Source organism: Raphanus sativus, unplaced genomic scaffold (assembly GCF_000801105.2).
Source record: "Raphanus sativus cultivar WK10039 unplaced genomic scaffold, ASM80110v3 Scaffold2202, whole genome shotgun sequence".
In the NCBI taxonomy this organism is placed as follows: Eukaryota; Viridiplantae; Streptophyta; class Magnoliopsida; order Brassicales; family Brassicaceae; genus Raphanus; species Raphanus sativus.
In genome coordinates, this window is record NW_026617511.1 from 1 (window position 1) to 16,841 (window position 16,841).

At 36.6% G+C, this 16,841-nt stretch overlaps 6 protein-coding genes across 7 annotated transcripts; 3 read left to right on the plus strand and 3 right to left on the minus strand.

Annotated features, from left to right (window-relative positions):
* The first annotated feature begins 1,100 nt into the window (after positions 1-1,100).
* On the plus strand, positions 1,101-2,110 carry LOC108861875 (ethylene-responsive transcription factor ERF094). Its single transcript, XM_018635853.2, is given in 2 exon segments — positions 1,101-1,501; positions 1,503-2,110. Coding segments are annotated over 2 exon segments (714 nt in total). The 5' UTR covers positions 1,101-1,195; the 3' UTR covers positions 1,911-2,110.
* A 758-nt stretch (positions 2,111-2,868) lies between these two features.
* On the minus strand, positions 2,869-4,784 carry LOC108854067 (transcription factor bHLH89). Its single transcript, XM_018627568.2, has 4 exons — positions 4,635-4,784; positions 3,740-4,508; positions 3,229-3,657; positions 2,869-3,147 (listed from the first exon to the last, which is right to left on the minus strand). Exons 2-4 carry the CDS (start codon positions 4,472-4,474, stop codon positions 3,025-3,027), a joined length of 1,287 nt encoding a protein of 428 aa, XP_018483070.1. The 5' UTR covers positions 4,475-4,508; positions 4,635-4,784; the 3' UTR covers positions 2,869-3,024.
* Positions 4,785-7,458: 2,674 nt separating this feature from the next.
* Positions 7,459-9,025, plus strand: LOC130505357 (transcription factor MYB13-like). The gene is made up of 3 exons (XM_056999953.1): positions 7,459-7,771; positions 7,931-8,060; positions 8,444-9,025. The coding sequence occupies exons 1-3, from the start codon at positions 7,639-7,641 to the stop codon at positions 8,940-8,942; spliced, it is 762 nt and encodes a 253-aa protein (XP_056855933.1). The 5' UTR covers positions 7,459-7,638; the 3' UTR covers positions 8,943-9,025.
* Positions 9,026-9,981: 956 nt separating this feature from the next.
* Positions 9,982-12,118, minus strand: LOC108809371 (rho-N domain-containing protein 1, chloroplastic). Of its 2 annotated transcripts, XR_008941639.1 has the most exons (3): positions 11,963-12,118; positions 10,351-11,621; positions 9,982-10,263 (listed from the first exon to the last, which is right to left on the minus strand). XR_008941639.1 is itself a non-coding variant. In XM_018581519.2 (2 exons), the coding sequence occupies exons 1-2, from the start codon at positions 12,000-12,002 to the stop codon at positions 10,462-10,464; spliced, it is 1,200 nt and encodes a 399-aa protein (XP_018437021.1). In that variant the 5' UTR covers positions 12,003-12,118; the 3' UTR covers positions 10,276-10,461. The 2 variants fall into 2 exon arrangements, 1 of the variants encoding a protein (XP_018437021.1); XM_018581519.2 differs by lacking the exon at positions 9,982-10,263 and having other exon boundaries at positions 10,276-11,621.
* A 129-nt stretch (positions 12,119-12,247) lies between these two features.
* Positions 12,248-14,278, minus strand: LOC108809391 (uncharacterized). Its single transcript, XM_018581540.2, has 5 exons — positions 14,030-14,278; positions 13,385-13,557; positions 12,875-13,058; positions 12,698-12,804; positions 12,248-12,590 (listed from the first exon to the last, which is right to left on the minus strand). Exons 1-5 carry the CDS (start codon positions 14,099-14,101, stop codon positions 12,509-12,511), a joined length of 618 nt encoding a protein of 205 aa, XP_018437042.1. The 5' UTR covers positions 14,102-14,278; the 3' UTR covers positions 12,248-12,508.
* Positions 14,279-14,383: 105 nt separating this feature from the next.
* Positions 14,384-16,488, plus strand: LOC108824276 (TOM1-like protein 2). Its single transcript, XM_018597705.2, has 4 exons — positions 14,384-14,543; positions 14,718-15,220; positions 15,442-15,735; positions 15,827-16,488. Exons 2-4 carry the CDS (start codon positions 14,726-14,728, stop codon positions 16,187-16,189), a joined length of 1,152 nt encoding a protein of 383 aa, XP_018453207.2. The 5' UTR covers positions 14,384-14,543; positions 14,718-14,725; the 3' UTR covers positions 16,190-16,488.
* Positions 16,489-16,841: the final 353 nt, after the last annotated feature.

Genomic DNA, 16,841 nt, shown 5'->3' on the forward strand with positions numbered 1-16,841 from the left:
CACCCGTCTCTATTGCTAGTTGCTACATGTTAATTATTGTATTCTCAAGTTGCGATAAGCCAATTATATTTCAATGGTCCACCACTATAGGCTCATCCCACTCAACTGATTCTTTATTTACTAAAACTAACTTTTTAAATAACTACTTTATATGTTTTGGTATATCCTCTTACAGATTACAATTATCTTCGTAAGAAGTTCACACCCCTCCCCTTAAAGCTTTTCTAAATTTGTATGAGTACCACACATCCAGTTTTCAAAATGTCTGATTAATCTTGGAAGGATTGAATTTGCATGTACCTTATTACAAAATTGTATGCTCTTCCAATTTCTATAAATGATTGGACGAAAACTCTAAATCTTATGCCAAATCCTTTAACAAAAGAAAAAACTAAACCTTTTTATGTCTTCTCTAGTATTATACTATTATCTTCTCGTAAGAATCCGTAAAGCTACAAATCTAAGAATTATGAACAATTATATTTATATAATTTTCAATGTATATAGTTAGCAAAATAATAATAATTCAATGTATATGTAGATCAGTAGATGTAACATAAAGGCCCCAAAACACTGATCATGGGTGTCGGAAAAAAAAATACTGATCATGGACCTTGCACGCAAAAGATGATGATTACTCTCATATAACTACAACCGTAAATATCGTCGAATATACACTAAAAACCTGAAGTTTCTTCAACATTTTTTCTGTTACTTGAACATTTGAAAACTAAAAACCTCTCTACTAGCGACCGAGATGCATGCTCTCGAGTAACAAAACTCAATGTGGGCAAATATCTGCCATTGTCAACAAATGATGATCTATGTGTTTTGTCGTCAAGACGCCGCCGTACGTCATTCCCTCAATCTTGGTCTTGTCCTCGTGGAACAATGCACCTACTAATGTGTGTATCGTATTGGATTAGATCTTATTACGTATTACCTTCTTTCTATTATATTTATCTTTTTGGATGTCCCCATTTTGCGTTTCGAAACAAATAGTACTAATTGGAGGCAGCCTTGCTATCAATTTGACCCAATGATATCATTTATATATTCACTTAATATTTATATAACAACACCTCTTGATACGTACGTTCCACAACTCATATATATATGCTATATACTTCCCAAACTTATAACCACTTAATAACGAGATCTAAAAAGAAAACCGTTAAGAAAAAAAATATTGAAAATGGAGTTTCAAACTACCTTATTTTCTGAAAACCAAAGTCAAGACTCTTCTTCAACAACATCATGGAGCTCACAAGAATCATTCTTGTGGGAAGATAGTTTCTTACATCAATCATTTAGCCCTTCCTACTACTTTGATGACTTCTCCACATTTGAATCATCAATCGTCAAAGAAGAAGAAGATGCCACCGTACCGGTCAAGCAGCAGGAGGAGGAGGAGAGGTCATACAGAGGAGTGAGGAAGAGGCCGTGGGGGAAATACGCAGCCGAGATAAGAGACTCAACGAGGAAAGGGATAAGAGTGTGGGCTCGGTACGTTCGACACTGCGGAAGAGGCGGCTCTCGCTTATGATCAGGCTGCTTTCGCTTTGAAAGGCGATCTTGCCGTACTCAACTTCCCTGTAGAAGTTGTTAAGGAGACTCTGTGGAACATGGAGAATGTCAATTTCAACGACGGAGAGTCTCCGGTGATAGCTTTGAAGAGAAAACACTCCATGAGAAACCGGCCTAGAGGAAAGAAGAAGTCTTCTCCTTCTTCTTCCTTGTCTTCCACTTCTTCTTCCTCGTACTCTTCTTCTTCCTCTTCGTCTTCTTCTTTGTCATCAAGAAGTAGAAAACAGAGTGTTGTTACGAATCAAGAAAGTGATACATCGGTTGTGGTTTTTGAGGATTTGGGTGCTGAATACTTAGAAGAGCTTATGATATTATGTTCATGAATCTGTACTTCCACAATTTCATGAAATTTGAGTGAACTCTTTTTTTTTTTAATATAGTTTATTGTTTATCCGATTAATAAGTTTTGGAAGATATGTGATGGCGATGTTGGAAGTGTATCGACAGTATGTAAATCACTCTACCTTATTGCTTATAATTTCTTAATATTTTTTAATGAGTTCTAAAACTGTATGTATGATTATTAGCTGGTATTTATTTTAAATCAATATTTTTTACAATATTAAATGTTACAATGTAAATATAGTTTTTAACAATATTAAATGTTATAAGGTAAATATAGCATATTTGTAAATGTTTTTTTGTAAACAATATACATTTGTATATGTTTAATATAAATATAATGTTTAATATAAATATATCATATATAATTTTTTACTTATTGTGGAGCACAGGGTTTTTTTCTTCCTAATAGACATTTTTTAAACAAACGAAAGTAAGTTTTCACATTACCATTTGCAAATAGTAAAACAATATGTAAATCCAATTCAAGCTATATGCGTATTTATTAGCTAGTATATTATATTAAATTTCATAGTTATTTGTAATATAAGGTACAATATATGTTTATTTATTTTATCATAACTTTCAACATAAGACTGAATCAATCATCTAGGCAAAACATTGTACAACAACAAAAGAACAGAACATATAAGAGAGAGTTGGATATGTTATGGGCCTTATTGCTTGCATATCCAGATATATGATGCTATTCCCCTAGATATAAAGCTAAAGATAAGTAGGTTCCAATCATCTTTATTTTATTTTTATATTCTACAGTGTATGTTCATAAGAAATTATAAATCTACATGTCATTGATGATATTTCCTTGATTAATATTTATCACACTCTCTATATAACTAGTTTATATTATATTTCTAATAGATGAATAGATTTTGAGATTTGTGTTTGTACTTCTGAACTGCTAATTGAGTGTAGGTATGAGTAAATTATATTACTAATGTGATGTTATTAATCCTCCGAGGAAAAAACTAGCTTCAAGCCCACATAGATAAAACGAAATAATACGAAACATTACTAATGTGATATTATTAATCATCCATTATGAAAAGTCATTACTAGATAGAAGAAAACGCATTAATCACTAGTGTAGCAGTGATAGCCATTGTTCGACGAAAGAGCTTCCATGTATTGTTTCTCCAACACTTCCATAACTCTATCTGCTATGGCACTTGCATAAACACTAGATCCTTCACAAATCTGTTCACATATGTCAAAAATAGTTAGTAATAGTAAAATACTTGTAGGTCTAATAAAGGGTCATGAAATTTAATGACAAACCTTGGTGTTGAACAAGAAGCTGTGGTGCTCTCCGATCTGTGCACCAGCTACATGATGAAGATCAAGCTGAAGCTGATCAATCACTTTGGAGACGAACACTAAACAGTTGATTTTCTTCTTTTGCACGATCTTGATAGTAACTTCATCGTCTATGATACGCACATCGACTTCAGTGAATTTTGATTTCCTCTTCAGCCACGAGCATCTCAAGGCATTGTTCTTCTTGTTGACCAAACACTGTTCCACTACTTCGCTTTGAGCATTGTAGTTCTCATCACCAACGTCCTCTTCCCCCACTTCGATTCTGCCTCTCTTATTCCTCTGTCTGGTGATTCTTTTCTTCTCCAATAGCATCTTGAACTCCTCTATGGTTCTTAGCAACTCTTTGATGTGATCTATCGCTTCTCCAACGATTGATGCTCTATCATTCTTGAGAATAAGCAAAAAAAAAATAAAATGGTTTAGTTTATAAAGTTATTACTTGAAGAAGAAGTTAGGTGTTTCTCTTAACCTTGGTAGGGTTTGGAATTAAGTTCTTTAAGTCACCAAACCGGTCTTTGAAGTGAACTCTTCTCTCACGTTCTGTAGGGAAGACTTTACGCTTTCTCGATCCTCTCCCTTTAGGGTTAAGACCATTCTCGGTGTTGTTGTTTTCTTCAGCATATATCAAACCGTTCACTCCATTGAACTCGGTTTGATCCTCAACTCCTAGTAGAGTCCCACTAGGAGGCTGCAAAGGGAAGTTCAGATGGTAGAGCGGGTCAAAGGCAGCAGAGGCGGCAGAGGAAGATGTCATGATCATGTCGTGAAGGCTAGGTGTTGCGAAAGGTGGAAGTGAGGATCTCGGCAGCTGCAAGAGGCTGAGTAGGTCAGGAGTCGTGTGATTAGGACCTAAAGTCACAAAGTCTTGGTAACCGTTGTCCCAATTGTTAGACTGTGGAGCATAGGATGGATCTTGAAAGTTTTGGTGTATTAAACTCTGGAGTTGGTGATCACAACTAGGAGTAGTAGCATTGATGTGAAGCTGATGAACAGAAGCTGCGGCTGCAGCGGCTAGGGAGCAGTCTTGTGGGCTGAGGTGGAACTCAGAGAGATCTTCTAGACTGCAGTTGCTGTTGCTTGTGCTACCGGCGACCAAGACCGGCGGTGGTGGCTCCGCCGGAGAGAAGTTGCTCTCCACCGTCATATCTGCCGGAGCATTAGGGTCAAAACACCCTATTTCTTCAAACATGTTTCCACTTTCCATTAAACCGTTTTAAGGGCTAAGATAGTTACAAAATCTGCAAACGAATTGTGTCATATGAAATTGCTTTAAGCACCCTTAGTAATCAACTTGTCTTAGCTAGTTTTCCTTCTTATTCGTCTATTAGCATAATGAAAGTTGTAAAGAGAAGATATAACGTTACCGACGAGTGATGAATGTCGGAGAAGAATATTCCGACTAAAGCATCGGAGTTCACGCGGAGAAGAGTTTTATTCTTAAACAACTCTCTCTGTTTCTGTCTCTCTTTCTTTTTTAGAAAAGCCTATACGTTTGTAATGTTTTGAGTAACAATAAAAAGAGAGTAGGATGACAAACAAAACAATTTCTTGAATTAAAATAAAATTTAATTCTTATGTTATATATTTGTGGTCGATCGGGGGACAAAAAATGTTACGTTCAAAATAAACTCTTCTATGTTTTTTTTTTTTGTAAACTCTTCTATGTTTGTTAAAGCAAACTAACTAATGTATTTTCTCTTCGATAGAAAAAAAGCTTATGTATTTTTCTCCTAATATATTCATAATCATTTTTATATAAAACGCGTGATTAGGACCTGTGAAAATTCAGTTTTCTCACTTTGAAAGTCTATATTGATATGTTAGATAACTAAAAAGATGGTATATATAAGCGTGTTTAAATTCAAATTTTAAACATAAAGATAACTCTATAATATTTTAAAATAATTATTTTTATATATAAATTTGAAAATTTGGTTTTGGTTGCAATTTGTTTCTGCTAACTGACCAAATTTATGCTAAGTTACATATTTTAGTTCTTTGGCATTACATCTTTTAGCTTAAACTTTTTAGTTAAGAAAACATAAATCTTTCCTTGATCCATTTATGAGCGTTGATATAGCACGATTTATAACATATACAAAACCTTATATACATTAGACAGTATACGCATACGGTAAACATATATGAAACTCGACTTTATATAGTTGATACTGTGCTGTGTACTAGTGATTTAGTTGAATCATGTAATATCTCTCTTTCTGGCCAAGACAGGCTGGTTAGTTACAGTCTGAGTTCTATGACGTGTCTGTCTTCGCGTGGGTCCCATGACGATTCTCTAACTTTTGCCGTTTCAGAAACCCTCTTCAAAGGGTAGTTTCGTCTATACATGATACTTTCTGGTATTTGTGGGGCATGTTTAGAGTCCTGCGATTATTAGAAATATGTCTAGTTTATGATTTGTTTTTGGAGATTTTGCTTTGTTAAACTAGTTTTTACGATTTATAGCCATAATAAATAGGTCAGGATCATCTGTAACAAAAATTTAATGTGTTACTTCTCCACAACATCAAAGTAATCTAATCTATATAAGGTGTCGATGAAAATATTATGATGATCTTAAAATAAATAATAATCTTTCCTGTTGTCAAGAAAAAAAGAAAAGAAATAGTAATAATATTTCCTAAAATGTTAAATAACAGAAATAATTTCCTTGTTTGTTGGGTCATGCAATTTCTGCTTCCAAGGCATAGGTAGCGGATTGTTTTTGAAGAATAAGAGCTGGGTCCCACATAATGAGCTAAATAACTCTCAAAAATCAATGCGGAAAAGGGTGTTTTCGTAAACTACAATGGACTTCTGCTAACCAGTTTTGTCCGGTTTAGTTTGATGCCTTGGTAATAATAGTTACGGTTTAATTTCTATGGGCCCTTTCATGGACCCACCAAAATTGGTGGCCTATCTTATACTGGGCCTTTTTGAGCTAAACAATCAATGAATCAAATATCCAAATTGATGCTTTTGATAAGAAGTCAGGCGTTTAACAAAACACGTGCCTTCATCATGGCCAGACAAGACCGGGCCTGAACCCGAGTCTAACAGCTCAGTATCCAAACTGATGGCGTCTAACAAAACACGCTCCTTCATCCAGATAAGACCGGGCCTGAACCGAGTCCAATAGCTGAGAACTTTTCACCACTAGTGGCCTAGTGCTACGTGATGTAATACCAATATGTTTTCACTTGATAGAGCATCTCGACCGTTACCAAAAAAAAAAACAGTTGTATATTTAGGTTTTACCGACTTAAAAAGAAAAATCATGAGAACAACGGAGCGTAAACTAGTGAGGAAGATGAGTCATGAAGTGTGGAGAGGGGTATTAATATGTGGAAAACGACGCTGTCTAGAAGCAGATGCAACAGTGAAGATGAGGATGTGTTAACAATAATTTTGTTAGTTTACTTTATCTCTCGTGATAATTATATCGTGTTTCACATGGTCCCTTCTTTGATATGACTGAACAGTCGCACTAGAGCGATATCTTTATACATAAAACGTTAAAAAGAAAAAGGTAGATCTGAGTATCGTTGTGTGATCCACAATACAATGATCAGTCTTTTAATGAAACGAGTTTTAAGTTTTAACATACTTTTGGTTTGTTTGGAAAACTAAAAGAAATCGAGAGATATAAGTGGATCACATTGGATAATATATGATAGATCGGACCTAGACGATCTCCATTGACATCTATATCAAAAGTCCCACATCAAAAATATGTGGAAATGAAAATATACAAGTGATGTGGTAATTTTTAATTCTAAGCTAATTTTTTAGTGTGAATTAGACTTACTAACAATCTATCTACAACTCTTCAATAAAGTCAATCAGTTGACGAACCACTCAACACTTCTTGATAACTTCATCCATTACTATTTTAATAAAAATTTCATAACTTCACTAAATTCATACCATCAGTAGTTAAAATTTTCCCTAGGAAATTCAACTTCACTGCTAAACAAGTCACCAACAACAGATGCAAAGATTTGACTTGCTTTCCTCGGTGCGTTGCCAAATTATCTAGACAAAGAAAAACATAACTATTCTTTGAAAAGTGAGTAGAGCAAAAGAAGTTGTAAACGTTGGACTTTGTGTACCAAAAAAAGAAATATATTTTCCTCCTTGTCCTTTTCCTATGGTTGCATTGCATTATATAAAATATCAACACACTTAGCCATCGCACACTTGCTTCAAACATCTGGCTTCGTTTGCTTTCATAAACACAATACCTTCTTTTTTTCTTTTAGTTAGAATAAACACAAAACCTTCTTCATCTAGTTTTTAAAATCTTTGGTTCTTTTGAAGATTTTTTTTTCTTTTCAAGATACCTTTCTTCGAATAAGATTGAAAAAGATGGGGAGAAGACCATGCTGTGAGAAATTGGGACTGAAGAAAGGGCCGTGGAGTGCTGAAGAAGATCGAATCTTGATTAGTCACATTCGTCTCCATGGTCATCCTAACTGGAGAGCTCTCCCTCAGCTAGCTGGTAAATATTTTCATATATTTATCTATTTGCTAACATATCTTCACAAAAGAGAAACATATTATTACTTCTGATTCGAGGAGTGTTCTTGTTCTGTATAATTATATCTGCATGTACAATATGTGTGTAAAGTTCTTGAGATGGTGTTTGTGTAATGATTAGGGCTACTTCGGTGCGGAAAAAGTTGCAGGCTTCGTTGGATTAATTATTTGAGACCAGACATCAAACGTGGCAACTTCACTCCTCAAGAAGAAGAAACTATCATCAACTTGCATCAAAGCTTAGGCAACAGGTTTTTATTTTTCGTCCTTATATTTTTTTAAAAAATCTTACTATAATACTTCACAATTTTTCTGCCAATATGCCAAATATTATAACTGTGTGGGGGCTAAGGACTCAGAAGATTCGAACCCGTGATTTCCTTTGTCCACATACCTAAACAATTAAAAAATTTAATTTTCACTTTACTAATTTTCTTATAAACAACTTTCACTACGAGACGAAATAGGCACTGGGATCACTGTAAGACATGTGCAAATCTTTTTAACCTACATATAGCCTAGGCAATTCAATTCAGTTGCTTTTATTTTGTTCTACTCGCTCTTTCTTCTCATAAATTTTATTATTCAATTATCTGACACTTTGATTAATATTATGTGAATTTTTATATGGTAGATGGTCTGCTATAGCTGCAAAATTACCGGGAAGAACAGACAACGAAATAAAAAATGTGTGGCACACTCATCTAAAGAAAAGAATCCAGCATAATCAAGATCAGAATATCAGCGAAAAGATTTGCGACAATGATGAACAACTCGTCTCAGTTATGGATGAAAAGAGGCCAAGCTCTCCGCAACAACAGTCTAGCAGTAGTACCAACATTTCAGCGGTTACAACCTCGAGCAACAATAACGACGTGTCCAATAACAGCAGCAAAGACTCTGCTACGTCACCAGAAGATGTTCTTCCATTGATAGATGAGAGCTTTTGGTCAGAAGTTGTATCGATGGATTGCAACATTTCGGGAGTTGAGAATAGAGAGATAAAGTTAGAGGATTGGGAGAGTTCATCATTAGATAGCAATATTAAGGGATATAACCATGACATGGAGAGTTGGTTTGATAATCTTCTCACTAGTAATCTTACAACTGGAGAAAATTCCGATATTTTCTGAGTTTTGAATTGTTTTATTAAGCTAGTTAAGACTTAAAATCTTCGTTTGTGACCCACATGAATAAAAATGTTTTACGTTTCCTATATCACTTTCTTGTGCGATTTTAATGTAAAAATATTAATCTTATAATGTATATATTGTTTTGGGTATTACTAAAAGGTTATAGATATCTCAAGAAATCGCCCAACTATGATATCCTCACTATAGAATATACTATGAAGAGTTCATGTTAAGCTAAACATATCATTACTTTAATTTGTCTTTTTCTTTTGCCCTCTTGTGATAATTGCTTCTTCAATTTATATTCGTTAAAGGGTTGTCTTCTCTTAGGTTATAAGCGCCATAGTTATAATTTACAATCTTTGGTGATGTTTTGCACTATACCTATTTCTAATAAACATGTTCAGTGTATGATTAGATTAAAGACAGACTATATATATTGGCGTTCTAATAGTTGAGATACTTTATAAAGCATATTCTCTTTTTCTATGCAGAATGAACTATATCATCATATTTTAAATTCTTGTAGTTTTACTAAAAGTATTGGATAGCCAACAAAAAAAGTAGCTTTATCGAGGAGGTCCACGTACTTTTTTTTATCAGCCATTTATAATTGCTATTGATTTCCTCAACATATTTGGAGTTATCAAGCTGTGCTATAACGTACGCTTAGGTTGATGTATGTGTTATTAATATGTGACGCTCCTGCTCCCAGATATATATGAGTGGGCTTACAAAGTTATATGTAAATGGCCAAAATATGATTTTGCATGAGTTTTTAATGTGATGATTTTGAAGAAGAAAAAAACATAACCTAAAAAGCACCATTATCAATGATCCAGCGATGACTCCACTATAGCAATTATATGATCACCATCGTCTGAGTTAAGCTAGTAATGATTCTTTATAAAACACAATGAACACTATTGATTTTTTTAGAAAAATATATGCATAAATCATTGTTGCTACTACCTGGATTTGAATCATAATGTATATTATTGACCAAAAAACATTGATTAAAATACGTATGTGCCATGTTATTAACAAGCAGAAAACCAGTGAGAAGTATAAAATGATAAAAACGTGACTTACAAGTAGGGCCAACTAAGGATTAAAGAAGGTAACCAATCAGAAAAAATTGGTGATCATTTTGATTGACTGATTACACTGGCTATGACCGGACCCACCTTGAATGAGCCATCAGCCGACTCCAATTACGATTTTGATTCAAGTATCTGACCCCTCAAAGAAAAGGCCTGGCTTAGAATACAGTGCTTTAAATGACTCTTTGATTTGAAGTGAGCCATCGTCTTAAAACTATCTGAGAACAAGCTTAATTGTGTTTAATGACCTTTCAAACAGCAAAGATTAAAAATCTGTGTAAACAAAACAACAGAAAATAACTCACTTCAACATTGTCATCAACGAGAGCAAAACAGCAGAAAATAACTCACTTCAACATTGTCATCAACGAGAGCAAATGTTCAGATTATTTGTTGAGTCTCATTCACCGTCAAAATCAGCTGGAGTGTCTACCAAGCAACTCCATGAGTTCGGCTTTCTTCATCTTTGAAAACCCCTTTAGTCCCCTTGATTTTGCTATGCCTCTCAGTTCCATCAGCTTCAATGTACTCAAGTCTTTCACAGGTTCTTCCTCAGCTTCATCAACCTCTTCATCGTCAGCATCATCCAGAGACTCCTCATCATCAGCATCTGATAAGGCATCTAAAGTAACATTATCATCCTCCACTTGGTAAAATGATGATGTGTTTACCTCCAGCTCAGACTCTGGTTCGAGAATAGCTGTCACAGGCTCAGGATCTAACTCATATTCAGGTGCATGTTCGTCGTACTCGGGCTCAATCTCAGCCTGAGGTTCGTCATGCGACTCTGCTGTATCCTTCTTATGAGTCCAAGTCACGCTGTAACTCGACGCCTCATCAAAAGTTGCCTCGTTAGAATAAGCCGGAGGCGATTCAAATCTTGGTACCGGCGACTTTCTTCTGAAGCTTGACGCTGGCCTGGTAAAGGATGATGATGCATTATGATCTTTGGTCCATGACTTGACAATATTCCCGCTGCTGCGATCTTGCCTTCTGTCCACAGGATCTACTTGTAGAGAATTGTCTCCATGGCTGTTAAAATTGTTAACTTTCTTGCTCTGCTCTCCCGAGTGCTTCCTTAGTAACTTAAGAAGGGAGTCGACAGTTTCACTTTCTTTACCCTGTCCTTTAGAAGCTTCTTCTTCTTCTACCTTTTGATCTTCCCTCTTAGCCGCTGCTCGAGCTCGGAGCTGAGCTTGAACCTTTCTGAAGAGCTCCACTATCTCTTTCTCTCTTGGCCCAGGGGATGAAGTGGCTTGGAACTTCGGGGAGTTAGACAGAGAGAGCAAAGACCCATTCCTTGAAGATAACATATCAGAGTTTTCACCATCGAAACCTCTATCAACGCTTTGCCTGTTTCTTCCGTGCTTATTAAGCCTTGAGAAATCAGGGTTTCTTCTGTATCCACCAGAAGAACTCGCTCGGCAAACAAAAGAACTACTACCGGCGGCACATTTCAGACTTCCATTTAGCTTGTGTTCCAGACAGGAAGAAGAGCAATGTAATGTAGCAGGTGTTCTACTGAAAACAGCAGGGTTAGAGAAACACCTGTTGTCTGAAACTGAAAGTGTGTAACCTGCGTTACCAAGCAATAATTACCACATTGAGAAAGCAGATCTTATAAAAGCATACCAATGCACAATCACTACAGGTAAAATTCTTATACAAGCATGTAAACATTCCACTAAGAAGCATTTCGTCGAACAACTGGTGGACATTAAAAAAAAAATCATTTCTTCTACTAGACATGCCCTTTTCACACAAAGATCATACGCTACAGTGATAGAGGCCAAAAACTACAGTGAGAACTCGTAGATGAACATTACGAATCTTCCCGGTTAGCCCAAATAAAGACAGAACTTAACAATTATCAACGACATGTAAGAGACACATAGAGAGAGGGAGGTAAAGTACTACCAGGGACGTAGCTAGAATTCAAATGGAACGTTCCCGACATCGCCTCCAAGAACAGCTTCGGCGTAAGGAGAGGGAGAATAAGCTTCCTCTTGCTTCCAACTCTTGTCTTCTCTAGGAAGGCTCTTCGTCTTGTCTTGTCTTGGGCTTTAGATTATTTCAAATTACTAAATGGGCTGTGTAAATTAGAGATTGGACATTCGGTTTAATGTACGGGTACAGATTTTCCCAAACCGAGTTTCCTATCCTAACAGAACCGACTACGTTAACTAAACCAATCGAAATCTCTTGACCAGAGAAATAAAAAATTTAACCAAACCAAAAAAACAGGTTCAACAAATGTCATGTTCGGTTGGGTTTAATGTGTGTTTAATTATAGAGGAAGAAGCTGATGAAGCTTTCTTCAGCACTCTCAACAAGGAACTGTATGAAAGCTTAGAAACCAACGGCCAAACATTCGCCACAAACATCTCTGACACTCCAATGGAATCTAGATTGGAGTTTCGAACCAACGGAAACAAAGGGGATACAAAGGTTTCCTTGTTATTACTAAGCCTTGTGGTTTTTAGCCATTTCATCCACGTCAAGTTCTACCGCCAAGAGTGGAGAATCCTCTTCCATTGCGAATTCACTGATACAGAGATTACAAGGTTACAGTCTTTTGTGGCTTAGTAAGATTAAAAAGAAAAAAAAAATAACAGAAAGAAGAGGATGGGGGTCTCTTCTCTTTTCTTTTACCTGTTACTAACTGGACCATGATCAACGGCTGTCCTCAGACAATATATAGCTCTTCCTACTATGTCCGCCATTGAGACCGGACCAAATGTTCGGCTATCGTATGCTTCCTATTAAACAACAGATAGAGATTCAGTTTTTTTTTTTTTCTTTTTCTTTCTTTTACAACAGAGAGTGTACCTTAGATTTCATCTCTTGGTTTTCAGCTACGACCCAGCACTGATCCTTTTCGAGAACAAAAGGCTCCTCCTTCTCATCAGTTGATACCATTTCTGATCCTTCTAACGCTGCTAGTCTTCTCACTAGATACTTGTTTGTTTCATTCGGGTCCTTCAACACAACAGCATCTCCAACGAAAACATACCTAGACCACACAAAAAACAAGAGATCAAATCACTAGTAATCCACACTCTGAAGCTAGACAAAGGTTGCCAACTAAAAGGATTCATCATCACACAAAGACCGACAGAATGATGAAATATATTAAGGTAAGAGAAATGAGACACAGCTCTTCTCACGGAAGATCATATCCTTGTTTTAATGGTTTGTGTCATCCACTAAAAGACTCCAATTTTTCAATCCTTATTAGTCCCCTATCTTTCTCCTACGCCTACTTACAAGATTCACATGCTCCAAAACACCCCCATGTATGTGGATGGAACTAAAAAGGACACGCCGAGAAACTCATACCTTGTATCAACAACAGGTAGCTTACGGACAAGCAGTGTGTTGTCATGTGCTCCCATGGTTGGGGACATCTCTTGACCTTTACCAGAGTGTAAGTAGGTTATCCTTCCATAGAGTAAATTCTTCACGACTACACCAACTAGTTCCCGGTCATTTAGCTTCTCTTTAGTATGATTCTGTGACAATTGAGGTAACTCAAGGATGGTAAAAAAGAAAAAAAGGGAACTGGAAAAAGTATCTAGAGAAGAAACGAGCAAGAGCAGAACAATAACGAGGGCCTTTTTCAGGGTCAGCATATTTAATCTGATCATCATTGAACAGAATGATCTGGAAATCATATTCACAGGTGATGGATGATGATACAACATGATGCATATACTAAAACCCAGTTCAATATTTATCATGTTTTGACTACTTAAAACTTCTTTTAAAATCATTCAAGAATCACACACAGTCAAAGCTCAACTCAACCAAGCAACTGACCCCCTTCCTTCGCATAAAGTTACTTTCCAATTTCTGATCTTTAAACATCCAAAGTGTGCCTTTTTATTACAAATTTTGTTAGCCTTAGCCAAATTGAAACATTCCTAAACCAATATTCATAAAAGCAAAACACAAAGCAAGTGAGAGAGAGAGAGAGAGAGAGACCTTGAGGCTGAGAGTGAGGGAGTACTCCAGCTTGTGAGCCATGTATCTGACCCAATTCGATATGTATGCCATCTTCCGCAGAGGTTTGATCTCGAAAAGTTAGCTACTTGTTATCGGAAACGACCTTTTGCCCCGTCGGTGTTCTCAGCCTCCTCGTCGTCTCCGCCGTTGTCTTTGTGGATGAAGTGCGTTTGCGTTCGTTCATAAAAATCTTGTGAACCCCCAAAAAAAAAGAAAAGATTTTGACAAATTAGCCTCTGAACTATTCTCTAGTTTCGATAAGTCTCCCTGTATTAAAACATTGGAACACATTAGCCCCCAAACAAACATGTACAAGTTAGTTCCAAAGTCTTGGCCTTTCTCAACATGCCACGTGTTCACAACCAAACATGTAGTTCGTTTAGTTCAAAGTATTGGACTTTTCTCCTCTTTGCTCCTCCCTCCGCTGAACATTTCAAAGCTAAAGTTTTCGACAAGATTTGATCTGTCTGAAAGGAACCAAACCACATCTCAGGTTCTCTCCTAATTCATTTTTTTTCTTCCTGATTCTTCAAGGATCAGCACATTTGATAGATCCAATTTATTGTGATTTCCCTTTCCTTCCCTGATCTCTGTTTATTAGAATTTGAAAGATTTGGTTGATCGATTTTGTAAATTTTAGATAAAAAGTTTTAATTTTTATGTGCAGGTGGAAGCATGGACAAACTGAAGATATCCGAATGGGGAGAGAAGCTGAAGACAGGAGGAGCTCAGATGAGCAGACTAGTAACTGACAAAGTCAAAGACATCCTCCAAGCTCCCACCTTGGAATCCAAAATGGTCGACGAAGCCACTCTCGAGACTCTCGAGGACCCCAACTGGGGAATGAACATGAGGATATGCGCTCAGATCAACAACCGCGAGTTCAACGCCGCCGAGATCGTTAGAGCCATCAAGAGGAAGATCTCTGGTAGCAAAAGCCCCGTGAGCCAGAGGCTGAGCCTTGAGCTTCTCGAGGCTTGCGCTATGAACTGTGACAATAAGATATTATTCTCTGAAGTTGCTTCCGAGAGGGTTCTTGATGAGATGGCTTTGTTGGTCAAGAACGGTGAAGCTGATTCGGAGAATAGGAGCAGAGCTTTTCAGCTTATTAGAGCTTGGGGACAGTCCCAAGATCTTGCTCATCTTCCTGTTTTCCAGCAGACTTATATGGTAATAATCTCTCTGAATCTCATTTGCTTAGACGGTTCAGTGTTCTAAAAATTGGTCTAGAGAGCGCCTATGCACCCATTTAGTCAAGAAAGTCTGGTCTGAAGGTGGCATTCTAAAACCGCGTCTAAACAATAATTTTCTATAAGGCTCCTAACCACCATGGCAGTGATTTATTGAACATTGGTTTAATTGATATGTGTATAATCTTCTTTTGTTTGTAGAGTTTGGAAGGAGAGAATGGTTTAAGCACACGTAACGAGGACAATCTAATGGAGGGACAAGGCTCTTTGGGGTCTCTTATGCAACGGCCTGTTCCTGTTCCTCCACCTGGTAGCTATCCGGTTCCTAATCAAGAAGTACAGGCTCGTGGAGGAGACGATGATGATGGTCTTCTTGACTATAACTTTGGGAACTTATCTATCGAGGATAAGAAAGAACAGATTGAGATTACAAGGAACAGCCTCGAGTTGCTATCCAGCATGTTGAACACTGATGAGAAGCCAAATCACACGGAGGTAATGTTTGTGTGTTATTCACTCATGTAACCATGTTTCTATGTGTTAGTTATATAAGTAATGGTGTTTATTGTATATGTAATGGTTACAGGACGAGTTAACGGTGAGCTTGATGGAGAAATGCAAGCAATCACAGCCTTTGATTCAAATGATCATAGAGAGCACAACAGACGATGAGACTGTTCTTTTTGAGGCTCTGCACGTGAACGATGAGCTCCAACGCGTTCTAGCTATTTACGAGAAGCCTGATGAAAGTGAGAAGAAAGCTTCCGTGGTGGTGGAACAAGAGTCATCGGGGAGCAAATATGATGATCCTAAACCAACAGAAGAAGAAGAACGGTTTGTGAAACCAAAGGACCATGTCGAACATTCAGAATCATCAGACAAATCTGTCAAAGAAGATAAGCAGATAAAAATAGAACTCGGGTTATCGAGTGATGAAGATGAGAAATGAGTTATAGTCTAAGTTTTGTCTCTTCAGAGCGGTTTGGGAAGATTTGTTGTTTTTGATGCTTTCTTCTGTAATGTTGTGGAACCTCTTTGCGTTTATGTCGTGACATTTTAGAAACCGTAGGTGATATGAATCTTCACCCGACACGGTATGTATTCCATATTCGTGGTGCAGTATTTTTACACGAGGTGTTTTTTGGTTAGTGTTTTGCTTATAATTCTGTCACTGATTGTAATGGGTTATTTGTTACTGTCTTGGACTCTTGCATGATGGTTAGCATTTGCAGTTTATTTTGATTAAAACTCAGAAATATCAAATCAAATATCAAACTCATCAGTTTCGCACTTAACCTTCCTTTTTTTTTTTTTGAATTACAACCTTCCAAATCCCTAAACTACTGTATTTCACTTCGTCCTTAAACTTTTCTTTTATTAATCTAGGATATCCCGAACAGACTTATAAAATAATTTATACTATATTTTTTTTTAAAATGCAGCTCACAGATAGATATGTAAATGAGCCAAATATACATATCTATATTTGTGTAAATATTTTTAAATAATGTAACTTGATTTTTCACACCAGATAAATCGAATATGAAATGTGTTAATATTCCAAATCTATTCCTTTACTACTCGACGATAAGATCCTGAAC

What these genes read in the sequence shown, in the direction of transcription:
- LOC108854067 (XM_018627568.2), bottom strand. Translation starts at nt 4,474, where the DNA reads ATGGAAAGTGGAAACATGTTTGAAGAAATAGGGTGTTTTGACCCTAAT. An exon ending in TAATTCCAAACCCTACCAAG is followed by an intron (nt 3,658 to 3,739) that starts GTTAAGAGAAAC and finishes CTTATTCTCAAG; the next exon opens with AATGATAGAGCATCAATCGT. An exon ending in GCTTCTTGTTCAACACCAAG is followed by an intron (nt 3,148 to 3,228) that starts GTTTGTCATTAA and finishes ATATGTGAACAG; the next exon opens with ATTTGTGAAGGATCTAGTGT.
- LOC130505357 (XM_056999953.1), top strand. Translation starts at nt 7,639, where the DNA reads ATGGGGAGAAGACCATGCTGTGAGAAATTGGGACTGAAGAAAGGGCCG. An exon ending in AGCTCTCCCTCAGCTAGCTG is followed by an intron (nt 7,772 to 7,930) that starts GTAAATATTTTC and finishes TGTAATGATTAG; the next exon opens with GGCTACTTCGGTGCGGAAAA. An exon ending in CATCAAAGCTTAGGCAACAG is followed by an intron (nt 8,061 to 8,443) that starts GTTTTTATTTTT and finishes TTTATATGGTAG; the next exon opens with ATGGTCTGCTATAGCTGCAA.
- LOC108809371 (XM_018581519.2), bottom strand. Translation starts at nt 12,002, where the DNA reads ATGTCGGGAACGTTCCATTTGAATTCTAGCTACGTCCCTG. An exon ending in GAATTCTAGCTACGTCCCTG is followed by an intron (nt 11,622 to 11,962) that starts GTAGTACTTTAC and finishes TTGGTAACGCAG; the next exon opens with GTTACACACTTTCAGTTTCA.
- LOC108809391 (XM_018581540.2), bottom strand. Translation starts at nt 14,101, where the DNA reads ATGGCATACATATCGAATTGGGTCAGATACATGGCTCACAAGCTGGAG. An exon ending in CTACCTGTTGTTGATACAAG is followed by an intron (nt 13,059 to 13,384) that starts GTATGAGTTTCT and finishes TGTGTGGTCTAG; the next exon opens with GTATGTTTTCGTTGGAGATG. An exon ending in ACCAAGAGATGAAATCTAAG is followed by an intron (nt 12,805 to 12,874) that starts GTACACTCTCTG and finishes GTTGTTTAATAG; the next exon opens with GAAGCATACGATAGCCGAAC.
- LOC108824276 (XM_018597705.2), top strand. Translation starts at nt 14,726, where the DNA reads ATGGACAAACTGAAGATATCCGAATGGGGAGAGAAGCTGAAGACAGGA. An exon ending in TTTTCCAGCAGACTTATATG is followed by an intron (nt 15,221 to 15,441) that starts GTAATAATCTCT and finishes TTTTGTTTGTAG; the next exon opens with AGTTTGGAAGGAGAGAATGG. An exon ending in AGAAGCCAAATCACACGGAG is followed by an intron (nt 15,736 to 15,826) that starts GTAATGTTTGTG and finishes TAATGGTTACAG; the next exon opens with GACGAGTTAACGGTGAGCTT.